The sequence below is a fragment of the Chiloscyllium punctatum genome, chromosome 30, assembly GCF_047496795.1.
Source record: "Chiloscyllium punctatum isolate Juve2018m chromosome 30, sChiPun1.3, whole genome shotgun sequence".
Classification (NCBI taxonomy): domain Eukaryota; kingdom Metazoa; phylum Chordata; class Chondrichthyes; order Orectolobiformes; family Hemiscylliidae; genus Chiloscyllium; species Chiloscyllium punctatum.
In genome coordinates, this window is record NC_092768.1 from 5,165,730 (window position 1) to 5,188,206 (window position 22,477).

Consider the following 22,477-nt stretch of genomic DNA (forward strand, 5'->3'; position numbering starts at 1 on the left):
TCCTCCAGGTGCTCCGGTTTCCTCCCACAGTCCAAAGATGTGCAGGTCAGGTGAATTAGCCATGCTAAAGTGTCCGTAGTGTTAGGTATGGGGTAAATGTAGGGGAATGGGTGGGTTGCGCTTCGGCGGGTCGGTGTGGACTTGTTGGGCCGAAGGGCCTGTTTCCACACTATAATGTAAAAGTAAAGTTTAAAAAAAAAGTTATGCACCTAACACTATTGGCAATTCACCTGACTTGTGGACTGTGGGAGGAAACCAGAGCACCCGGAGGAAACCCACGCAGTCACGGGGAGAATGTGTGGAGTTTGCACAGTCAGTCGCCTGAGGTGGGAATTGAACCCGGGTCTCTGGCACTGTGCGGCAGCAGTGCTAACCACTGTGCCACCGTGCCACCCGCATTAGTCCAGAGGGGAAATGGGTCTGGGTGGGTTACTCTTTGGAGGGTCGGTGTGGACTGGTTGGGTCGAAGGGCCTGTTTCCACACTGTAGGGAATCTAATCTAATCTAAAAAAATTATTACCTGCTGTCCCTGTTTCAGTTTTCTGTAACAGTCATGAGGAAACCCAAATCCTCATTTTAAAGTTTCTCTCCATTTAGATAATAAATTGCCTTTTTATTCCAATCCACTTAGTTTAGACTGGAACTAAATTGCTCTGCATTTCCTTCTTTTTCAAATATTTATCTACTGCTTACTTGGATGATGCAGTGGTTCCCATCACAGACTGTGGTAGATCTGTGTGGAAGGTACTCCCATGTCAAATAAATGTCTGGCGAGCTAGTGAGGGCAGGAATTGGAGAATAGAGCAGATGAATGCATGGCTGAGGAGCTGGTATATGGGAGAAGGATTCACATTTGTAAACTGTCTTGGGGTAGAAGTGACCTGTCCAAGAAGATTGCACCTGAATTGGAAGGGGACGAATATACTGGCACGGAGATTTGCTCGAGCTGCTCAGGAGGATTTTAAACTAGTAAGGTGAGGGGATTAGGACCCAGGGAGATAGTGAGGAAAGAGATCAATCTGAGACGGGTATAGTTGGGAAAGGGAGCAAGTCAAACAGTCAGGGCAGGCAGAGACAAAACAGAAAACAAAGTAGGACTGATAAATTAAACTGCATTTATTTCACTGCAAGAGGCCTAACAGGGAAGGCAGATGAACTCAGGGCATGGTTAGGAACATGGGACCGGGATATCATAGTAATTACAGAAACATGGCTCAGGGATGGGCAGGACTGGCAGCTTAATGTTCCAGGATACAAATGCTACAGGAAGGATGGAAAGGGAGGCAAGAGAGGAGGGGAGTGGCATTTTTGATAAGGGATAGCATTACAGCTGTGCTGAGGGAAGATATTCCCAGAATTACATCCAGGGAAGCTACTTGGGTGGAACTGAGGAATAAGAAAGGGATGATCACCTTATTGGGATTGTATTATAGACCCCCTAATAGTCAGAGGGAAATTGAGAAACAAACTTGTAAGGAGATCTCAGCTATCTGTAAGAATAATAGGGTGGTTATGGGAGGGGATTTTAACTTTCCAAACATTGACTGGGACTGCCATAGTGTTAAGGGTTTAGATGGAGAGGAATTTGTTAAATGTGTACGAGACAATTTTCTTGTCTTGCAGGGCAGGTGACTGAGGTGTCAGTGGGGGAGCACTTTGGGGCCAGCGACCATAATTCTATTAGATTTAAAATAATGATGGAAGATGATTGACCAGATCTAAAAGTTGAAGTTCTAAGTTGGAGAAAGGCCAATTTTGACAGTATCAGGCAAGAACTTTCAAAAGCTGTTTGGGTGCAGGTAAAGGGGTGACTGGAAAATGGGAAGCCTTCAGAAATGAGATAAGGAGAGTCCAGAGAAAGTATTCCTGTTAGGATGAAAGGAATGGCTGGTAGATATAGGGAGTGATGGATGACTAAAGAAACTGAGGGTTTGGTTAAGAAAAGATGGAAGCATATGTTAGATGAATCCTTAGCGTATAAAGGAAGTAGGACTCTACTTAAGAGAGAAATCATGAGGGCAAAAAGGGGACATGAGATAGCTTTGGCAAATAGAGTTAAGGAGAATCCAAAGGGTTTTTACAAATGCAAAAAGGATAAAAGGGTAACTAGGAAGAGAATAGGGCCCCTCCAACGATCAGCAAGGTGGCCTTTGTGTGGAGCCTCAGGAGATGGGGCAGATACTAAATGAGTATTTTGTATCAGTGTTTACTGTGGATATGGAAGATAGAGAATGTAGGGAAATAGATGGTGACATCTTGAAAAATATCCATGTTACAGAGGAGGAAGTGAAATGCATGTCTTGAAATGCATAAAAGAGGATAAATCCCCAGGACCTGTTCAGGTGTAACCTAGAACTCTATGGGAAGCTAGGGAAGTGATTGCTGGGCCTCTTGCTGAGATATTTGTATCATCGATAGTCACAGGTGAAGTGCCAGAAGACTGGAGGTTGGAAAACGTGGTGCCACAGTTTAAGAAGGGTGGTAAGGCAAGCCAAGGAACTATAGACCAGTGAGACTGACCTCAGTGGTGGGCAAGTTGTTGGAGGGGATCCTGAGGGACAGGATGTACATGTATTTGGAAAGGCAAGGACTGATTCAGGATAGTCAACATGGCTTTGTATGTGGGAAATCATGTCTCACAAACTTGACTGAGCTTTTTGAAGAAGTAGCCAAGAGGATTGATCAGGGCAGAGTGGTAGATGTGACCTATATAGACTTCAGTAAGGTATTCAAAAAGGTTCCCCATGGGAGACTGGTTAGCAAGGTTCGATCTCATGGAATACAGGGAGAACTAGCCATTTGGATACAGAACTGGCGGAAAGGTAGAAGACAGAGGGTGGTGGTGGAGGGTTGTTTTTCAGACTGGAGGTCTGTGACAAGTGGAGTGCCACAAGGATCGGTGCTGGGCCCTCTCCTTTTTATCATTTTTATAAATGATTTGGATGCGAGCATAAGAGATACAGTTAGTAAGTTTGCAGATGACACCAAAATTGGAGGTGTAGTGGACAGCGAAGAGGGTTACCTCAGGTTACAACAGGATCTTGACCAGATGGACCAATGGGCTGAGAAGTGGCAGATAGAGTTTAATTTAGATAAATGCGAGGTGTTGTATTTTGGGAAAGCAAATCTTAACAGGACTTATACACTTAATGTAAGGTCCTAGGGAGTGTTGCTGAACAGAGAGACCTTGGAGTGCAGGTTCATAGCTCCTTGAAAGTGGAGGCGCAAGTAGATAGGATAATGAAGAAGGCATTTGGTATGCTTTCCTTTATTGGTCAGAGTATTGAGTGCAGGAGTTGGGAGGTCATGTTGCGGCTGTACAGGGCATTGGTTAGGCTACTGTTGCGTGCAATTCTGGTCTCCTTCCTATTGGAAAGATGTTGTGAAACTTGAAAGAGTTCAGAAAAGATTTATAAGGATGTTGCCAGGGTTGGAGGATTTGAGCTATAGGGAGAGGTTGAGTAGGCTAGGGTTGTTTCCCTGGAGCATAGGAGGCTGGGAGGTAACCTTATAAAATCATGAGGGGCATGGAGAAGGTAAACAGGCAAGGTCTATTGAGGTGGAGGAGTCCAGAACTAGAGGGTGTAAGTTCAGGGTGAGAGGAGAAAGATATAAAAGAGACCTAAGGGGCAACTCTTTCACACAGAAGGTGGTATGAGTATGGAATGTGCTGCCAGAGGAAGTGGTGGAAGCTGGTACAGTTGCAACATTTAAAAGGCACCTGGATGGGTATATGATTAGGAAGGGTTTGGAGGGATATGGGCCAGGTGCTGGCTTGTGGGAATGGATTGGGCTGGGATATCTGGTCGGCATGGACGGGTTGGACCGAAGGGTCTGTTTCCCTGCTGTACATGTCTGTGACTCTATCATCTTTAAACCTTTCCCCTCTCATCTTGAACCCATGACCCTGAGTAATTGAATCCCCCACTCTGGGGGGGGGGAAAGCTTCTTGCTATCCTCCTGTCTATACCTCTCATGATTTTATAGACCTCAGTCAGATGCCCCCCCCAACCTCCCTTCCAATGAAAATAATCCTAATCTACTCAGCCTCTTGTCATAAGTAGCACCCTTCATACCAGACAACATCCTGGTGAACCTCCCTGCACCCTATCCAAAGCATCCACATCCTGTTGGTAATGTGGCAATCAGAACTGTACACAGTATTCCAAATGTGGCCGAACGATGGGAGCATGACCTACCAACTCTTGTACTCAATACCCCATCCAATGAAGGAAAGCATGCCATAGGCCTTCTTGACCACTCTACTGACCTGCGTTACCACCTTCAGGGAACAGTGGACCTAAACACCCAGATCTCTCTGTACATCAGTTTTCCCCCAGACTTTTCCATTTACTGTCTAGTTCACTCTTGAATTGGATCTTCCAAAATACATCACCTTGCATTCGCCCGATTGAACTCCCTCTGTCCAACTCTCCAATCTATCTATATTCTGCTGCATTCTCTGACAGTCCCCTTCACTATCTGCTACTCCACTAATCTTCATGTCATCTGCAAATTTGCTAATCCGACCACCTATACCTTCCTTCAGGTCATTTATGTATGGATAGATGGCAGATCTCCTTCCCTAAAGGACACTCATGAAGCCAATTTTTTTATGATTCGGAGATGCCGGTGTTGGACTGGGGTATACAAAGTTAAAAATCACACAACACCAGGTTATAGTCCAACAGGTTTAATTGGAAGCACACTAGCTTTTGGAGCGACGCTCCTTCATTTATAGCAAAGATTTACAGTGTGATGTAACTGAATTTTTCAATGTATAATTTCAGTTACATCACACTGTAGATTTTTGCTATAAATTCTGTGTGTTACGATCGAGTCCTCCACTATCACCTGATGAAGGAGCGTCGCTCCGAAAGCTAGTGTGCTTCCAATTAAACCTGTTGGACTATAACCTGGTGTTGTGGGATTTCCAATTTTTTATGACTCTCAACAATGGTTCTGTGGTCACGATTAGAGTTTTTTAACATTTCTATAATGTATGTATTGAATACAAGTTCCACTCTGTGCTGTGGTGGGGTTCGAACCTGTGTCCCTAGAATGTAACCTGGAGCCTCTGGATTACCAGTCTAGTGACAATATTACTAGGCCAATACCTTCGCAAGTATTAAACAAGATGGCTGCATAGTCTCTCTGCTATAGGAAAAGTGTTGTGAAACTTGAAAGGGTTCAGAAAAGATTCACAAGGATGTTGACAGGACCAGAGGGTTTGAGCTAAAGGGAGAGGCTGCATAGGCTGGGGTTGTTTTTCCCTGCAGCGTCGGAGGCTGAGGGGTGACCTTTATAGAGGTTTATAAAATCAGGAGGGGCATGGATAGGGTAAGTAGACAGGTCTTGTTTCACAGGGGATGGGAGTCCAGAACTAGTTTTAATGTGAGAGGGGATAGATATAAAAGGGGCAACTTTTTCCATGCAGAGGAAGTGTTGCAGGCTGCTGCAATTATAACACTTAAAGGGCACTTGGATGGGTATAGGAAGAAATGTTGGCAAATGGGATGAGATTAATTTTGGATATATCTGGTCAGCGTGAGGATGGAAGAGTTGGACCTCTTTCCATACTGTGTCCAATCAAATATAGTGCAGAAAATAACATGGGCAGCAGATGTGGAGCCATGGATTTCTAAGTATTGATATAAGCAAAATCCCTCTAATGAGGGTGTAATGAGGTCTGTGTCTGTGTCTGTGTCTGTGTGTCTCTGTGTCTGTGTGTCTCTGTGTCTGTGTGTCTCTGTGTCTGTGTCTGTGTCTGTGTGTGTGTCTGTGTCTGTGTGTGTGTGTCTGTCTGTGTGTGTGTGTCTGTCTGTGTCAAAAAGAATATGTTACATCATAACCGTCCTCAATGCATTCTAGTGAGTGTGTCACCTCACGTACTGATTAGATCTGTTATTAATGTTTTTAATTCTGTTATTGATTGCAGGTAATGGGTGTGAGCCAGCTCCCAATCTCCAAACGAGTCTAATTCTTGCTATGGTGGTGCCATTAGTTGTCTTATTGATCCCCTTTTGCTCAGTATTTCATGTAAGTAATGTTGGATGGAGTAACAGGTTGTACCAAACTATTGGAACAGACACAGCAACTGTGGCTGACTGGGATGTTCCATTTGGGACTGTGGGATGATGGGATATCTGTCTCTAGCGGGAGAGTTTACCTGATGTGGCAGTGCTTATATCATCCCTTGGAACGTGAGGAACTGGGGTGGGGGGGGGTGGTGGTTGATGTTGTGATATTGAAGGATGGAGCAGATGTGTATTGCAGCTAAACTGTATTATGCACAAAATTTAGATGAAAGCTCAACAGTGTTGAGTCGCCTCTGCTTCCCAAAGCATTCAAGTAATTCTGGGCTAAGGTGGAGTATGAGACCTTTGTACCCTCCGGTCATATACTAGGATGTAGTAATGATCTTCTGACCATGTACCTTTAAAGGTACACTAACATGTGTACACTTGACACTGGGGCTATGTGTTGGGAGATTCTACACAGTCCGCTATACTGTCTAAACCACAAGTTTTAACTGAGTCTAAGAAAATACAGTCAAAATGGAAACGGGAGTAGACCATTCGGTCCTTTAGAGCCTGCGCTGTCATTCAATATGATCATGGCTGACCATCCAACTAAGTATCTTGTTCCTGCTTTTTCCCCGTACGCTTTGGTCTCTTTAGCCCCAAGTACGAGATCAAACTCCTCCTCGAAGGCATTGGATGTTTTTTTTGGGTCTCAGTTGCTCCCTGTGGCAATGAACTTCATAGGCTCACATGTCTGGGTGAAGGCGTTCCTCCTTATCTTAGTCCTCAATGGGCTACCCTGTGTCCTTCAACTTTTAAACTTGAGGAACCTAAACTAAGCCGCTCAAAAATCACCTGATAGGTGTAGCCAGCCATTCCTCTGAACCTGCTGACTGGGAAAATGGTCCGACTGCAGCATCTTCTGAGGTCAGCGTCTCTGACCAGCATTGAGGCACCAGTCACTGAAATCCATTTCTGCTGGGTAGACATCTCCTTGAAAGATTAGAATATTTTAGATTAGAATCCCTACAGTGTGGAAACAGGCTATTTGGCCCAACCAGTCCACACTGACCCTCCGAAGAGTAACCCACTCAGACCCATTTCCCTCTTGACTATTGCACCCAACACTATGGACAATTTAGCACAGCCAGTTCACCTGACCTGCACGTCTTTGTGTGTTTTGGGGGAGGAAACCGGAGCAAACCCCCACAGACATGGGGAGAATGTGCAAACTCCACACAGACACTTGCCTGAGGCTGGGATCGAACCTGGGATCCTGGCACTGTGAGGCAGCAGAGCTAACCACTGAGCCACCCTCACACCACACTCCAGAAGTAGTTGTCCTATCCAGAACCCTGTAGCACTGGGTGACTCCCAGCAGACAAGTCCTTTAAAGCAGCCTGAACAGGTCAAAAGTCCGCACCCATCCCGAGTGACTCACGGGGGTGGGGGGTCCCCTCGCCTGTAACCGGGAAAAGTAGAGAAACCTCCGAGTCTGTCGAAACAGAGGTGAAAGCGAGGGCTCAGGGAGAGTGCACGAACCTCCAAACGTATCGTCTGCCTGACTCTTTGGCCCTGACCTGGTTGGGTGTCATGGAAGCATCTGCGGTTTGTGTGCCGGACTTGTCAGTAATCACAGAATAGGCTGAATCGCCGTGGCAACGGGTCTCCCTCAGTTCAGAGGGACCGCCCAAGGAGAAAGGGACACAGCGTGGTCATAGAGTCATACAGCACAGGAACAGACCCTTCAGTCCAACTAGTCCATGCAGACCATAATCCAGAACTGAGCTAGTCCCACCTGCCTGCTCCTGACCCATATCCCTCCCAACCTCTCCCATTCACGGAGGAGTCTTTTCAACATTGTAACTGTACCCCCTCATTCACCACTTCCTCTGGAAGCTCATTCCACACAGGAACCAATCTCTGTAAAAGAAATTGCCCCTCGTGTCTTTTTTTTAAAATCTTTATCCTCTCACTTTTTAAAAATGTCTCCCCTAGTTTTGAAATTCCCCACCCCAGGGCGAAGACGCCTGTCATTCACTTTTATCTGTACTCCTCCTGAGTTTTATAAACCTCTCGGAGCCCACCTCCTGTACTCCAGGGAAGAAAATGTCCCTATCCGGCCTCTCCTTCATAGCTCAAATCCTCCATTCCTGGCAACATCCTGGTCAATCTTTTTTGAACCCTCTCCAGTTCACTGACCTCCCTGCTGTAACAGGGAAGATTGAACTGCACGCAGAATTCCAGAACGTCCAGAACAGTCTCCGCGTAATGTCCCCACTCCTGTTCTCAAAGGTGTATAAGTACATGCATGCACAAGCGTGTATGTACACACACAGACACTGACATGCATACGCATCTGCACACGCACACACACACAACACACCAGGTGGAGCGGGAATAGTGCTTTTTTTTTATGCTCTAATCGTTTCTTAAATAGCTTTAACATGGGGGCTGGGGGAAAGACAGGTGACACGGTGGCTCAGTGGTTAGCACTGCTGCCTCACACTGCCAGGGACCTGGGTTCGATTCCAGCCTCTGGTAACTGTGTGGAGTTTGCACATTCTCCTCCATGTCTGCTCTGGTTTCCTTCCACAATCCAAAGATTTGCAGGTCATTTGGATTGGCCATGCTAAATTGCCCGATAGTGTTCAGGGATGTGTAGGTTAGGTTCATTATTCAGGAGAGCCGTAGAGCAATAAGATAGGGGAATGGGTCTGGGTGGGGTTACTCTTTGGGTCAGTGTGGACCCGTTAGGCCAAGTGTCCTGATTTCACGCTGTAGGGATTCTGAGAGATTTTCAGTCCGGCCCAGCTCCAATGTCCACAGCCTCCACCTCCCTCATTTTGAGGTTTCCCAGTCTGACTCCAGGGGAACCCTGCTACCCCAGAACGAAAGTCCAACCTCTCAGGCCGAAGCGTTTCCCCAGGAAAGGTTTGTCCAACTTGCGTTTCACAAGGAGTTGGATCAAGATGGTGTAAGGGAAAAGCGGGGACTGCTTGTTGAGTGGGATGCTCAGCCATTGGTCACAGTGAAGAGCAGATGGGGCTCACTGGCCTACTCCTGCACCAGGGCATTACCTGGAGCCTCGGGATTGCCACTCCAGTGACAATATTACTAGGCTAATGCTGCCTTAAGCATTAAACAAGATGGCTGCATGGTCTCCCTGCTGTAGGAAAGGTGCTGTGAAACTTGAAAGGGTTCAGAAAAGACTTAGAAGGAAGTGGCCCGGGTTGGAGGGTTTGAGTTGTAGACAGAGGCCGAATAGGCAGGGGCTGTTTTCCCTGGAGCGTCGGAGGCCAAGGGGTGACCTTTATAGAGGTTTAGAAGATCCTGAGGGGCTTAGATAGGGTGAATAGTCAAGGTCTTTTTTAGACAATAGACAATAGGTGCAGGAGCAGGTGCAGGTGTCCTTCGAGCCAGCACCACCATTCAATATGATCATGGCTGATTATCCTTAATCAGTATCCTGTTCCAGCCTTATCCACATAACCCTTGATTCCACTATCCTTGAGAGCTCTATCCAACTCTTTCTTAAATGAATCCAGAGACTGGGCCTCCACTGCCCTCTGGGGCAGAGCATTCCACACACCCACCAATCTCTGGGTGAAAAAGTTTCTCCTCAACTCTGTTCTAAATGGCCTACCCCTTATTTTTAAACTGTGTCGTCTGGTTCGGGACTCACCCATCAGCGGAAACATGCTTCCTGCCTCCAGAGTGTCCAATCCTTTAATAATCTTATATGTCTCAATCAGATCCCCTCTCAGTCTTCTAAACTCAAGGGTATACAAGCCCAGTCGCTCCAGTCTTTCAGTGTAAGGTAATCCCGCCATTCCAGGAATTGACCTCGTGAACCTATGCTGCACTCCCTCAATAGCCAGAATGTCTTTACTCAAATTTGATGACCAAAACTGCGCACAATATTCCAGGTGTGGTCTCACCAGGGCCCTGTACAGCTGCAGAAGGACCTCTTTGCTTCTATACTTCATTCCTCTTGTTATGAAGGCCAGCATGCTATTAGCCTTCTTCACTACCTGCTGTACCTGCATGCTTACCTTCATTGACTGATGTACAAGAACACCTAGATCTTGTTGTACTGCCCCTTTCCCTAACTTGAGTCCATTTAGGTAGGAATCTGCCTTCCTGTTCTTGCCACCAAAGTGGATAACCACACATTTATCCACATTAAACTGCATCTGCCATGCATCTGTCCACTCACCTGTCCAGTCACCCTGTAATCTCCTAACATCCTCCTCACATTTCACCCTGCCACCTGGCTTTGTATCATTAGCAAATTTGCTAATATTACTTTCAATACCATCATCTATATCATTAATGTATATTACAAAAAGCTGCGGTCCCAGCACTGATCCCTGCAGTACCCCACTGGCCACTGCCTGCCATTTCCAGGGGAGGGGAGTCCAGAACTAGGTGAGAGGGGAAAGATATAAAGGATGTCATTAGTGGTCTTTCTCTGATGCTTCTTGTAGTTTGCAAGAGGCAGAGGGTGGCTGTTTCCCCGTGAAAAGGTCTCTGACTTGACAATTAAAAGTCAGCGCGAACAGCAATGGCTACAGGAAAGATAAACTGGTTCTTCTGGTGTAAAGTTTTAGTTTTGACTGTAGAAAAGAGGAAACCACTCCTGACCTCTTCAAGATTAGATCTTGAAGTAGGGGTGAGGTGGGGGATAGGTGAAGACAGGTAGAGGGTACAAACTCCTTCATCAGGTGATTGTGGAGGGCTCGATCGTAACACAGAATTTATAGCAAAAATTTACAGTGTGATGTAACTGAAATTATACATTGAAGAATTGATTGTCTGTTAAGCCTTTCATCTGTTAGAATACAGTGATAGTTTCACTTCTTCCATGTGTAAATGGGAGGAATGAATCCAGTTGGTGGCAGGGAACAGTGGAAGGAAGGAGGAGGCAGAGGGGGGATGGGGGAAACTCCATGATGAGTCACCAGTCAACGTTTTGCTCTAAATCAGAGCTGCACCTAAATATAGAACTCCCCACTCGCTCTCTCTCTCTTGTGTCTGCTTGTTCAAACAACGATTCGGAGATGCCGGTTTTGGACTGGGGTGTACAAAGTTAAAAAATCACACAACACCAGGTTATAGTCCAACAGGTTTAATTGGAAGCACACTAGCTTTCGGAGCAACACTCCTTCATCAGGTGATAGTGGAGGGCTCGATCGTAACACAGAACTTATAGCAAAAATTTGCAGTGTGACGTAACTGAAATTATACATTGAAAAATTGATTGTCTGTTAAGCCTTTCATCTGTTAGAATACAATGATAGTTTCACTTCTTTCATGTGTAAATCACACAACCTTTTTTTAAAAGTTGCATTCTCGGGTTAGCTGTTAACAATGGTGATAGCTAGACAATATGTTGAAGGTAAAAACAGTGACTGCAGATGCTGGAAACCAGATTCTGGATTAGATTTGATTAGATTAGATTACTTACAGTGTGGAAACAGGCCCTTCGGCCCAACAAGTCCACACCGCCCCGCCGAAGCGCAACCCACCCATACCCCTACATCAACCCCTTACCTAACACTACGGGCAATTTAGCATGGCCAATTCACCTAACCTGCACATCTTTGGACTGTGGGAGGAAACCGGAGCACCCGGAGGAAACCCACGCAGACACTGGGAGAATGTGCAAACTCCACACAGTCAGTCGCCTGAGGCGGGAACTGAACCCGGATCTCTTGCGCTGTGAGGCAGCAGTGCTAACCACTGTGCCACCGTGCCGCTGGAAGAGCACAGCAGTGGTGCTGGAAGAGCACAGCAGTTCAGGCAGCATCCAAGTAGCTTCGAAATTGACATTTTGGGCAAAAGCCCTTCATCAGGAATAAAGGCAGTGAGCCTGAAGCGTGGAGAGATAAGCTAGAGGAGGGTGGGGGTAGGGAGAAAGTAGCATAGAGTACAATGGGTGAGTGGGGGAGGGGATGAAGGTGATAGGTCAAGGAGGAGAGGTTGAAGTGGATAGGTGGAAAAGAAGATAGGCAGGTAGGACAAGTCCGGGCAAGTCAAGGGGACAGTTACTGAGCTGGAAGTTTAGAACTAGGGTGAGGTGGGAGAAGGGGAAATGAGGAAACTGTTGAAGTCCACATTGATGCCCTGGGGTTGAAGTGTTCCGAGGCGGAAGATGAGGCGTTCTTCCTCCAGGCGTCTGGTGGTGAGGGAGCAGCGGTGAAGGAGGCCCAGGACCTCCATGTCCTCGGCAGAGTGGGAGGGGGAGTTGAAATGTTGGGCCACAGGGCAGTGTGGTTGATTGGTGCGGGTGTCCCGGAGATGTTCGCTAAAGCGCTCTTCTAGGAGGCGCCCAGTCTCCCCAATGTAGGGGAGACCGCATCGGGAGCAACGGATACAATAAATGATATTAGTGGATGTGCAAGTAAAACTTTGATGGATGTGGAAGGCTCCTTTAGGGCCTTGGATAGAGGTGAGGGAGGAGGTGTGGGCGCAGGTTTTACAGTTCCTGCGGTGGCAGGGGAAAGTGCCAGGATTGGAGGGTGGGTTGTTTGGGGCCGTGGACTTGACCAGGTAGTTGCGGAGGGAACGGTCTTTGCGGAAGGCGGAAAGGGGTGGAGAGGGAAATATATCCCTGGTAGTGGGGTCTGTTTGGAGGTGGCGGAAATATCGGTGGATGATTTGGTTTATGCGAAGGTTGGTAGAGTGGAAGGTGAGCACCAGGGGCGTTCTGTCCTTGTTACAGTTGGAGGGGTGGGGTCTGAGGGCGGAGGTGCGGGATGTAGACGAGATGCGTTGGAGGGCATCTTTAACCACGTGGGAAGGGAAATTGCTCTCTCTAAAGAAGGAGGCCATCTGGTGTGTTCTGTGGTGGAACTGGTCCTCCTGGGAGCAGATCCGGCGGAGGCAGAGGAATTGGGAATACGGGATGGCATTTTTGCCAGAGGTAGGGTGGGAAGAGGTGTAATCCAGGTAGCTGTGGGAGTCGGTGGGTTTGTAAAAAATGTCAGTGTCAAGTCGGTCGTCATTAGTGGAGATGGAGAGGTCCAGGAAGGGGAGGGAGGTGTCAGAGATAGTCCAGGTAAATTTAAGGTCAGGGTGGAATGTGTTGGTGAAGTTGATGAATTGCTCAACCTCCTCGCGGGAGCACGAGGTGGCGCCAATGCAGTCATCAATGTAGTGGAGGAAGAGGTGGGGAGTGGTGCCGTGTAATTATGGAAGATCAACTGCTCTACGTAGCCAACAAAGAGACAGGCATAGCTGGGGCCCATACGTGTGCCCATGGCTACCCCTTTGGTCTGGAGGAAGTGGGAGGATTCAAAGGAGAAATTGTTAAGGGTGAGGACCAGTTCGGCCAAACGAATGAGAGTGTCGGTGGAAGGGTACTGTTGGGGACGTCTGGAGAGGAAAAAACGGAGGGCTTGGAGGCCCTGGTCATGGTGAATGGAGGTGTAGAGGGATTGGATATCCATGGTGAAGATGAGGCGTTGGGGGCCGGGGAAACGGAAGTCTTGGAGGAGGTGGAGGGTGTGGGTGGTGTCTCAAACATATGTGGGGAGTTCCTGGACTAGGGGGGATAGGACAGTGTCGAGGTAGGTAGAGATGAGTTCAGTGGGGCAGGAGCATGCTGAGACAATGGGTCGGCCAGGGTGGTCAGGCTTGTGGATCTTGGGAAGGAGGTAGAACCGGGCAGTGCGGGGTTCCCGGACTATGAGGTTGGAAGCTGTGGCTCGGAGATCTCCTGAGGTGATGAGGTTCTGTATGGTCTGGGAGATGATGGTTTGGTGATGGGGGATTGGGTCATAGTCGAGGGGGCAGTAGGAAGAGGTGTCCTCGAGTTGGCGTTTGGCTTCAGCGGTGTAGAGGTCAGTGCGCCAGACTACCACTGCGCCCCCTTTATCCGCTGGCTTGATGGTGAGGTTGGGATTAGAACAGAGGGATTGGAGGGCTGCGTGTTGTGAGGGTGAGAGGTTGGAGTGGGGGAGGGGGGACGACAGGTTGAGGTGGTTAATGTCCCGGCGGCAGTTGGAAATGAAAAGGTCGAGGGCAGATAATAGGCCAGCGCGGGGTGTCCAGGTGGATGCAGTGTGTTGGAGGTGGGCGAAGGGGTCCTCGGAAGGTGGGCGGGAGTCCTGATTGTGAAAGTAAGCTCGGAGGCGGAGGCGACGGAAGAATTGTTCGACATCATGACGTGTATTTGTTAGCCCCCCGTGTTCTCTGTCTATGACCTGATGTTTAGATAGATTCTAATCTAAAAAGTGAGATAACAGAGTTTAACATAAATTCATGCAGTTTCTGAGCAAAGTGCAATGTAACTCTGCAAGTACAAATTCACCCCACAAAATATATGTGTGCATGCAGGTCTTTGTCTGTCTGTGTGTGTGTCTGTCTGGGGTGGGGGTTGAGAGTGTGAGTGTGAGTGTGAGTGAGTTGCAATGGTGATCACCTGTAATGTGACATGAACCCAAGGTCCCGACTGAGACCCTCCCTATGGGTACCAAACTTAGCTATCAGCCTCTGCTCGGCCACTTTCCTCTGTTGCCTGTCCTGAAGTCCACCTTGGAGGATGGTCACCCGAAGGTCCGAGGCTGAATGACCCCGAACCACTGGGAGGGAACCCTCCTGTCTGTTGATTGTTGTGCGGTGCCCATTCATCCGTTGTCGTAGCCTTTGCTCGGTTTCCCCAATGTACCATGCCTCCGGGCATCCTTGCCTGCAACGTATAAGATAGACAACGTTGGCTGAGTCACATGATAGTTGGGGAACACTTCAGTGGTCCAGGACATTCAGCCTCGGACCTTCGGGTGACCATCCTCCAAGATGGACTTCGGGACAGGCAGCAGAGGAAAGTGGCCGAGCAGAGGCTGATAGCTAAGTTCGGGACCCATAGGGAGGGCCTCAACCGGGACCTTGGGTTCATGTCACACTACAGGTGATCACCATTGCACTATACACACACACACACACACACACACACACACACACACACACACACACACACACACACACACACACACACTTTGTGGGGTGAATTTGTACTTGCAGGGTTACATTGCACTTTGCTCAGAATTTATGTAAAACTCCATTATCTCACTTTTAGATTAGAATCAATCTAAACATCATGGCATAGACTGAGAACACAGGGGGCCAACACCTTCAACATATTGTCTAGCTATCACCATTGTTAACAGCTAACCCGAGAATGCAACTTTTTAAAAAAAGGTTTTGTGATTTACACATTAAAGGAGTGAAACTTTGTGGGCGGCACAGTGGCACAGTGGTTAGCACTGCTGCCTCACAGCGCCAGAGACCCGGGTTCAATTCCCAACTCAGGCAATTGACTGTGTGGAGTTTGCACATTCTCCCCGTGTCTGCGTTGGTTTCCTCCGGGTGCTCCGGTTTCCTCCCACAGTCCAAAGATGTGCAGGTCAGGTGAATTGGCAATGCTAAATTGCCCGTAGTGTTAGGTAAAGGGGTAAATGTATGGGTGGGTTGTGCTTCGGTGGGTCGGTGTGGACTTGTTGGGCCGAAGGGCCTGTTTCCACACTGTAAGTAATCTAATCTAAACTAACACTGTATTCTAACAGATGAAAGGCTTAACAGACAATCAATTTTTCAATGTATAATTTCAGTTACATCACACTGCAAATTTTTGCTATAAGTTCTGTGTTACGATCGAGCCCTCCACTATCACCTGATGAAGGAGTGTTGCTCCGAAAGCTAGTGCTTCCAATTAAACCTGTTGGACTATAACCTGGTGTTGTGTGGTTTTTAAACTTTGTACACCCCAGTCCAAAACCGGCATCTCCGAATCGTTGTTTGAACAAGCAGACACAAGAGAGAGAGAGCGAGTGGGGAGTTCTATATTTAGGTGCAGCTCTGATTTAGAGCAAAACGTGGACTGGTGACTCATCATGGAGTTTCCCCCATCCCCCCTCTGCCTCCTCCTTCCTTCCACTGTTCCCTGCCACCAACTGGATTCATTCCTCCCATTTACACATGGAAGAAGTGAAACTACTACTGTATTCTAACAGATGAAAGGCTTAACAGACAATCAATTCTTCAATGTATAATTTCAGTTACATCACACTGTAAATTTTTGTTATAAATTCTGTGTTACGATCGAGTCCTCCACTATCACCTGATGAAGGAGTGTCGCTCCGAAAGCTAGTGTGCTTCCAATTAAACCTGTTGGACTATAACCTGGTGTTGTGTGGTTTTTAACTTTGTTCTAACAATGCTTGACTTGGGTGTCAGGTTACTTGGTTTTAAGAGATGTAGCCTCCCTTTCAAACATTGGTTATAAAACGGTTCTTTCCCATTTCCGTCCACTGCATTTAAAAAGCACAAATATGAAATGATGCAACCTTAAAGGTACAAGTTAGGAGTGTGACGGAATCCTCCCCTCTTGCCTGACTATGTGCAGCTCCAGCAACTTTTTTATTTACTTTAAAAACACACTTTACTCATTAAAAATCAGAGTTACTTAAGGAGTTTGGCTCTGTATAGTAGCACATGAAGAAATAAACAATATTAGAGTTGACTTTATCCAGCAAAGAAACAAAAGGCACTCCTTTCTTGTACATAACAAAAGCTCCACACCATCCACAGTGGCTCAGTGGTTAGCCTCACAGCACCAGGGTCCCAGATTCAATTCCAGCCTCAGGTGACTGACTGTGTGGCGTTTGCATGTTCTCCCCGTGTCTGCGTGGGTTTCCTCCAGGTGCTCCGGTTTCCTCCCACAGTCCAAAGATGTGCAGGTCAGGTGAATTGGCCATGTTAAGTTTTCCATATTGTCTGGTGCATTAATCAGAGAGGGGGGGTATGGTGGGTTCCTCTTCAGAGGGTCGGTGTGGACTTGTTGGGCCAAAGGGCCTGTTTCCACACTGTAGGGAAGCTAATCTAAATCTAAATCCAGGACAAAGCAGCCCACTTGATTGGCACCACATATTCACTCCCTGTCACTACCCCCCCCCCCCCACACAGTGATCGTTGTGTTGACCATCTACAAGATGCACTCACCAAGGTTTCTTTTTTGACATGTGATCTCCCAGGGAACACCATCTCGTGGAAGCTGCCACCAAACCATACACTATTCTGATGTGGGACAACATCGTCGGTTCTTCAGCAACGATGGGTCAAAATCCTGCAACTCCCTCCCTGAAAGCATCGTGAGTGTTCCCACTATCAAATAAACCGTAGTGGTTCAAAACAAATGCAGCTTGCCACCACCTTCTCAAGGGTGGCACAGTGGTTAGCACTGCTGCCTCACAGCGCCAGAGATCCGGGTTCAATTCCCACCTCAGGCGACTGTCTGTGTGGAGTTTGCACGTTCTCCCCGCGTCTGTGTGGGTTTTCTCCGGGTGCTCCGGTTTCCTCCCACAGTCCAAAGATGTGCAGGTCAGGTGAATTGGCCACGCTAAATTGCCCGTAGTGTTAGCTGAAGGGGTAAATGTAGGGGAATGGGTCTGGGTGGGTTGCTCTTCGGAGGGTCGGTGTGGGTTTGTTGGGCTGTTTCCACACTGTAAGTAATTTAATCTAATCTTGGGATGGGTAATAATACTTGCCCAGGCCGTGACATCCACATCTGCCTGTCCTGTAAGCGACTGCCTAAAATGAAAAAGAAGCCTTGATTGAAAGTTTCAAAAAATTGGCTTTTTCTTATATATATTGCGAGTTTAAGAAACCTTCTTGGATATTTTGTGGAAAGTCAGCGTTTTCTGTTGCCTGATGTCATAATTCATGATTTTCCTTTCTTTTGTCAGTTGCAGGAGAACAAGCAACCTTTTGAACTTGCTGATTAATCTTCATATTGAAGAAGAGCCAGTCACAGCCAATGACAGCCAGTCACACTGCAGCTATATTCAGAAAGGATGCTCCCAGAGTTGAATTGCCTTTAGTATGGGGCTGCTGTTGCCACCATTTGGAGGAAGCATTTTAAATTCAATGTTTGAAAACATGTGAGAAATGACACTTGCACTTGTGAGACAGAATGGTTTGAGAGGTCTTGTGATCTGTGCGATCGCACACAACGGAGGCTTCTCAGAAAATTACAGTTGCATTGAGTTATGTTTTTCTCACTTTTTTGCCCACTGGTTTCCAGCATCTGCAGTCCTCACTTTTGCCTCGTTGAATTTTAATCTTACTGTGAATCCTCTTGCAAGAATGCCTACCTTGAAGAGGTTCTCCTCCTCTCCCCATAAGAATCTCAGTGAGTCTCTCTCTCTCTCTCTCTCTCTCTCTCTCTCTCTCACTGCAACTCGCAGGTACTCTTTGCTACCTTCTTCCCAGCACCCCCCCCCCTCCCATTTATCTCTCCAACCTGGAGGCTCCCTGCCTCCATTCCTGATGAAGGGCTTTTGCCCGAAACATCGATTTTTCCTGCTCCTCGGATGTTGCCTAACCTGCTGTGCTTTACCATCACCATTCTGATCTAGCCTCTGGTTTCCAGCATCTGCAGTCCTCACTTTTGCATCCGTCAGTGTTTCTACTTTCCTCCTCTTTAATCTGTGCTTCCTGCCTGTCTCTCAGTCCAACAGATTGCTATTTCTCTGCCTTTTCCCTGCTCCACCAGACTTGAGTCTATTCTGTTAGTTAACGTTGTGTCACTAACGAGAACTCCAAAACATTCTCACAATATCTGCTTGGGTTTCCTCCTACAATCCAAAGATGTGCAGGCTAGGTGAATTTACCAATTGTCTCTTAGTGCCCAGGAAAGCAATGTCAATCCTTTAACTATGTCTTATTTCTAACCTATCCTTTAAACACTAATGTAATTCAGTTACTTTTCTTAGTATTCCTCTTTTGTGTCTAAGATTTGTACTGTGTACTTGTACCTAAAGATGGTTCCATAAGAGATTAGATTACATTACAGTGTGGAAACAGGCCCCTTGGCCCAACAAGTCCACACGGCCCTGCCAAAGCGCAACCCACCCATACCCCTACATTTACCCCTTACCTAACACTACGGGCAATTTAAGCATGGCCAATTCACCTGACCTGCACATCTGTGGACTGTGGGAGGAAACCGGAACAAACCCACGCAGACACTGGGAGAACATGCAAACTCCACACAGTCAGTCACCTGAGGCGGGAATTGAACCCAGGTCTCTAGCGCTGTGAGGCAGCAGTGCTAACCACTGTGCCACCGCACCACCCACTAAGACAACTGTGATCATCTGAAAATAGCACCATTGGAAGCCGTTGATGACAGCGACGAGAGTGGGAACATTGTAGAACTTTTCACTGTACTCCTGTACTTGAGCACGTGACATTAAGGCATATTCTATCCGATGTGCAGGTTAGGTGGATCAGCCATGGGAAATGCAGGGTTAGTGGGTCAGGGTTCTGTCTGAAAGAGGTTTTCTCCGAACGTTCAGTGCAGAATCAAAGGGCCTCTTTCTTCATGGTTGGGATCTTATGAAAACTGGCCTATATTTCCTGGCCAAGTGTTCTACTAGACCCTCAGTCTCCTTCCACGCCGTTACTCTCACTCCCATCAAACTTTCAGCTTCTAATTGTGCAGCAGCAATACCCAATTCTCTCTGCATTTCCCTTCCTAATGTTACTACACTGCCTCAGGCCGTTCCCATCCAGGAGGCTTTTTGCAGTTAATTTGTATTGACGTTTAGTCTGAAAGTTAGCATGCAGGTACGGGAATCAGTTCGACGAAGTGAACGACGTCTTGGCCTCTATTGCAAGGGAATTGGAAGAAATGAGTCTTGCTACAGTTGTGTGTGGCTTCAGTGAGACCACCACTGGAACACTGTCTCATTTAGGTCTCCATATTTAAGAAGGATACAGAGCTAATGGAGGCAGTAAAGCAGAGGTTCACCAGATTGATCCTGAGATGAAGAGATTATCTGAAGACAAAAGGCTGATATACATTAGATGGATACCCTCTGAAGGTGAAATGGATAAGAGGTGATCTCTTTGAAACATTCCCCATACTCTCAGGGTTTTATGGGATGCTGTTTCTCCTGGTTTGGAAATCCAAGAGCTGGAACCTTGGACAATAGTGTCCTCGGTGGGGAGTCATCAATTGTTTAGTGCTAAGACTGACAGAAAGTACTTTCTCCAAGTGCATCTCTATCCCAGAAGGTCATAGATCGTGTTTGTTTTTGTTAAGTTATTGCATTTAAATATTATTTGTCTGAAAAATGTTAACAAGGCACTTACTGGCTACAACTAGCTGAGCAAGAGTCAGCGATTTGCTTATTAGATTAGATTACTTACAGTGTGGAAACAGGCCCTTTGGCCCAACAAGTCCACACCGATCCACCGAAGAGCAACCCACCCAGACCCATTCCTCTACGTTCACCTAACACTATGGGCAATTTAGCTTGCACTAACCTGCATTATTATTGTTCATTCTTGACATGTGAGATCTGGTGTCCACACTAACAGTTGTACATTAACACTTGATGCGTGTGAGATTTTCTTGAACTTCTGTAACTTGCCAGGTGAGGATGCACCTACACTGATGTGGAAACAGTGATAGTTCAGGAAGTCAGCTAGACCTTCAGAAGCAAAGCACCTTTGTCATTTGTAAATTTGTTGGACAGTACAAAACCAGCGACAGATTCTTATTCAAAGATCTGTTTGGGAGAATGGCGATTGTATGTAGCAGGAATGACACATTGAGGTCGTGGAAAAACATTCCAACACTCATTTCACCCAAAGGGAAGGCACTAATTAGATGTAAGTTTTACATGCACTTTTTTGCAAATAAAAGTTTTGTATTGCAATTTTAAAGTCATACAGTTCATGTAAGCTGGGTGTAATATATTGTATGATGTAAATAAATATAAAATTTCCTGTGGAGTTTTATTTTACTTTACATTTGAACTTGTGTCTTGTTACTAAAAGGAGAAATTAGAGTGACGCGGTGGGTAGCACTTTTACCTCTGAACCAGATAATGCCAAGTTCAAGTCTCAATCTAGGACCTGCTGATTAAATACTGCCTGTGTACACGTGGTTAAGGACAACTCCACCAACAAACAAGAATCTTGACACCGTTCAGGACGGAGCAAGGAGGAATTACCACATTCACTAACCCTCTGATACCTATGCTCAGTAGCAGCGGTGCATACCATAAAATATAGGAGTAGAATTTGGCCGTTTGGTGCACTGGGTCTCATCTGTCATTTAATCATGGCCAACATGCTTCCTAACCCTATTGTCCTGCCTTCTCCTGAAATAACATTTGATTCCTTTACGAAACGAAAAGCCATTTCTCTCTGTCTTAAAGGCAGTCAATGATCTGCCTCCCACAGCCTGCTGCAGCAATGAGTTCCACAGGTTCATCACCCTCCGACTGAAGAAATCCCTCCACAATTCAGATCGAAGCAAAGAGGATTGATGAGGGCAGAGCAGTAGATGTGATCTATATGGGACTTCAGTAAGGCGTTCGACAAGGTTCCCCTTGGGAGACTGATTAGCAAGGTTAGATCTCATGGAATACAGGGAGAACTAGCCATTTGGATACAGAACTGGCTCAAAGGTAGAAGACCTTTGGTGGTGGAGGGTTGTTTTTCAGACTGGAGGCCTGTACCCAGTGGAGTGCCACAAGGATTGGTGCTGGGCCCTCTACTTTTTGTCATTTACATAAATGATTTGGATGCGAGCATAAGAGATACAGTTAGTAAGTTTGCAGCTGACACCAAAATTGGAGGTGAAGTGGACAGTGAAGAGGGTTACCTCAGATTACAACAGGACCTTGACCAAAGCCCCCTCTTACACCTACAATGCTAGATTTACACACAATGATAATCCTGAGGAAGTGGTGGACGTGGAAACAATTTACCAAATTTCAGGCCCACTATATGAAGAGTGTTCAAATGGATAAAAGACGATTGGCCGATGGAGAGAAAGGACCAAACCATTGAGGTTGGGAAACAACAGTGTTCCCTGAGATTTAATGTGAGGAGAACAGCTTTTTCACAGTATGTAAGTGACTTGGATCTTGGAATACACATGAATTAGGAACAAAATTGTAACATTTAAAAGGCATCTGGATGGGTATATGAATAGGAAGGGTTTGGAGGGATATGGGATGGGTGCTGGCAGGTGGGACTAGATTGGGTTCGGATATCTCAGCATGGACATGTTGGACCGAAGGGTCTATTTCCATGTTGTACATCTCTATCACTCTATGACTCTTCACTACACTCTGGGGGAGAGAGAGTTCCAAAGACTCACTGCCTTCTGAGAAAACAGAATCCTCCTCGTCCATGATGACAAACTTGGAAGTTAGTAAAGAGTGATGATGTATGTCAACTACAACAGGAAGTAGGCCAGTGGCAAATGTAATTGATCACAGAGAAGTGTGAGGTGATGCATTTGGCAGAGGGAACAGGGAGAAACAACAGAAGCCAAGGAATTGTGACCTGGAGCTGTATGCACATTGAGTTTTCACACTGGCAGTCAATATTAAGAGAGCAGTAGAAAAAGCATTTGAGATCTTGAATTA

At 46.6% G+C, this 22,477-nt stretch overlaps 1 protein-coding gene across 3 annotated transcripts in view; it reads left to right on the forward strand.

The window, feature by feature from the left end:
* The window catches only part of LOC140455142 (uncharacterized), a 48,425-nt gene extending 27,623 nt beyond the window's left edge, over positions 1–20,802 (forward strand). For 2 of the 3 annotated variants that reach the window (XM_072549818.1, XM_072549816.1), the window contains 3 exons: positions 5,939–6,039; positions 17,060–17,176; positions 17,771–20,802. In XM_072549818.1, coding sequence (XP_072405919.1) covers positions 5,939–6,039; positions 17,060–17,176; positions 17,771–17,809 — 257 coding nt within the window. In that variant the 3' untranslated portion in view covers positions 17,810–20,802. The remainder of the gene's footprint in view (positions 1–5,938; positions 6,040–17,059; positions 17,177–17,770) is intronic. The other variant, XM_072549817.1, reaches the window with a different exon arrangement.
* Positions 20,803–22,477: the final 1,675 nt, after the last annotated feature.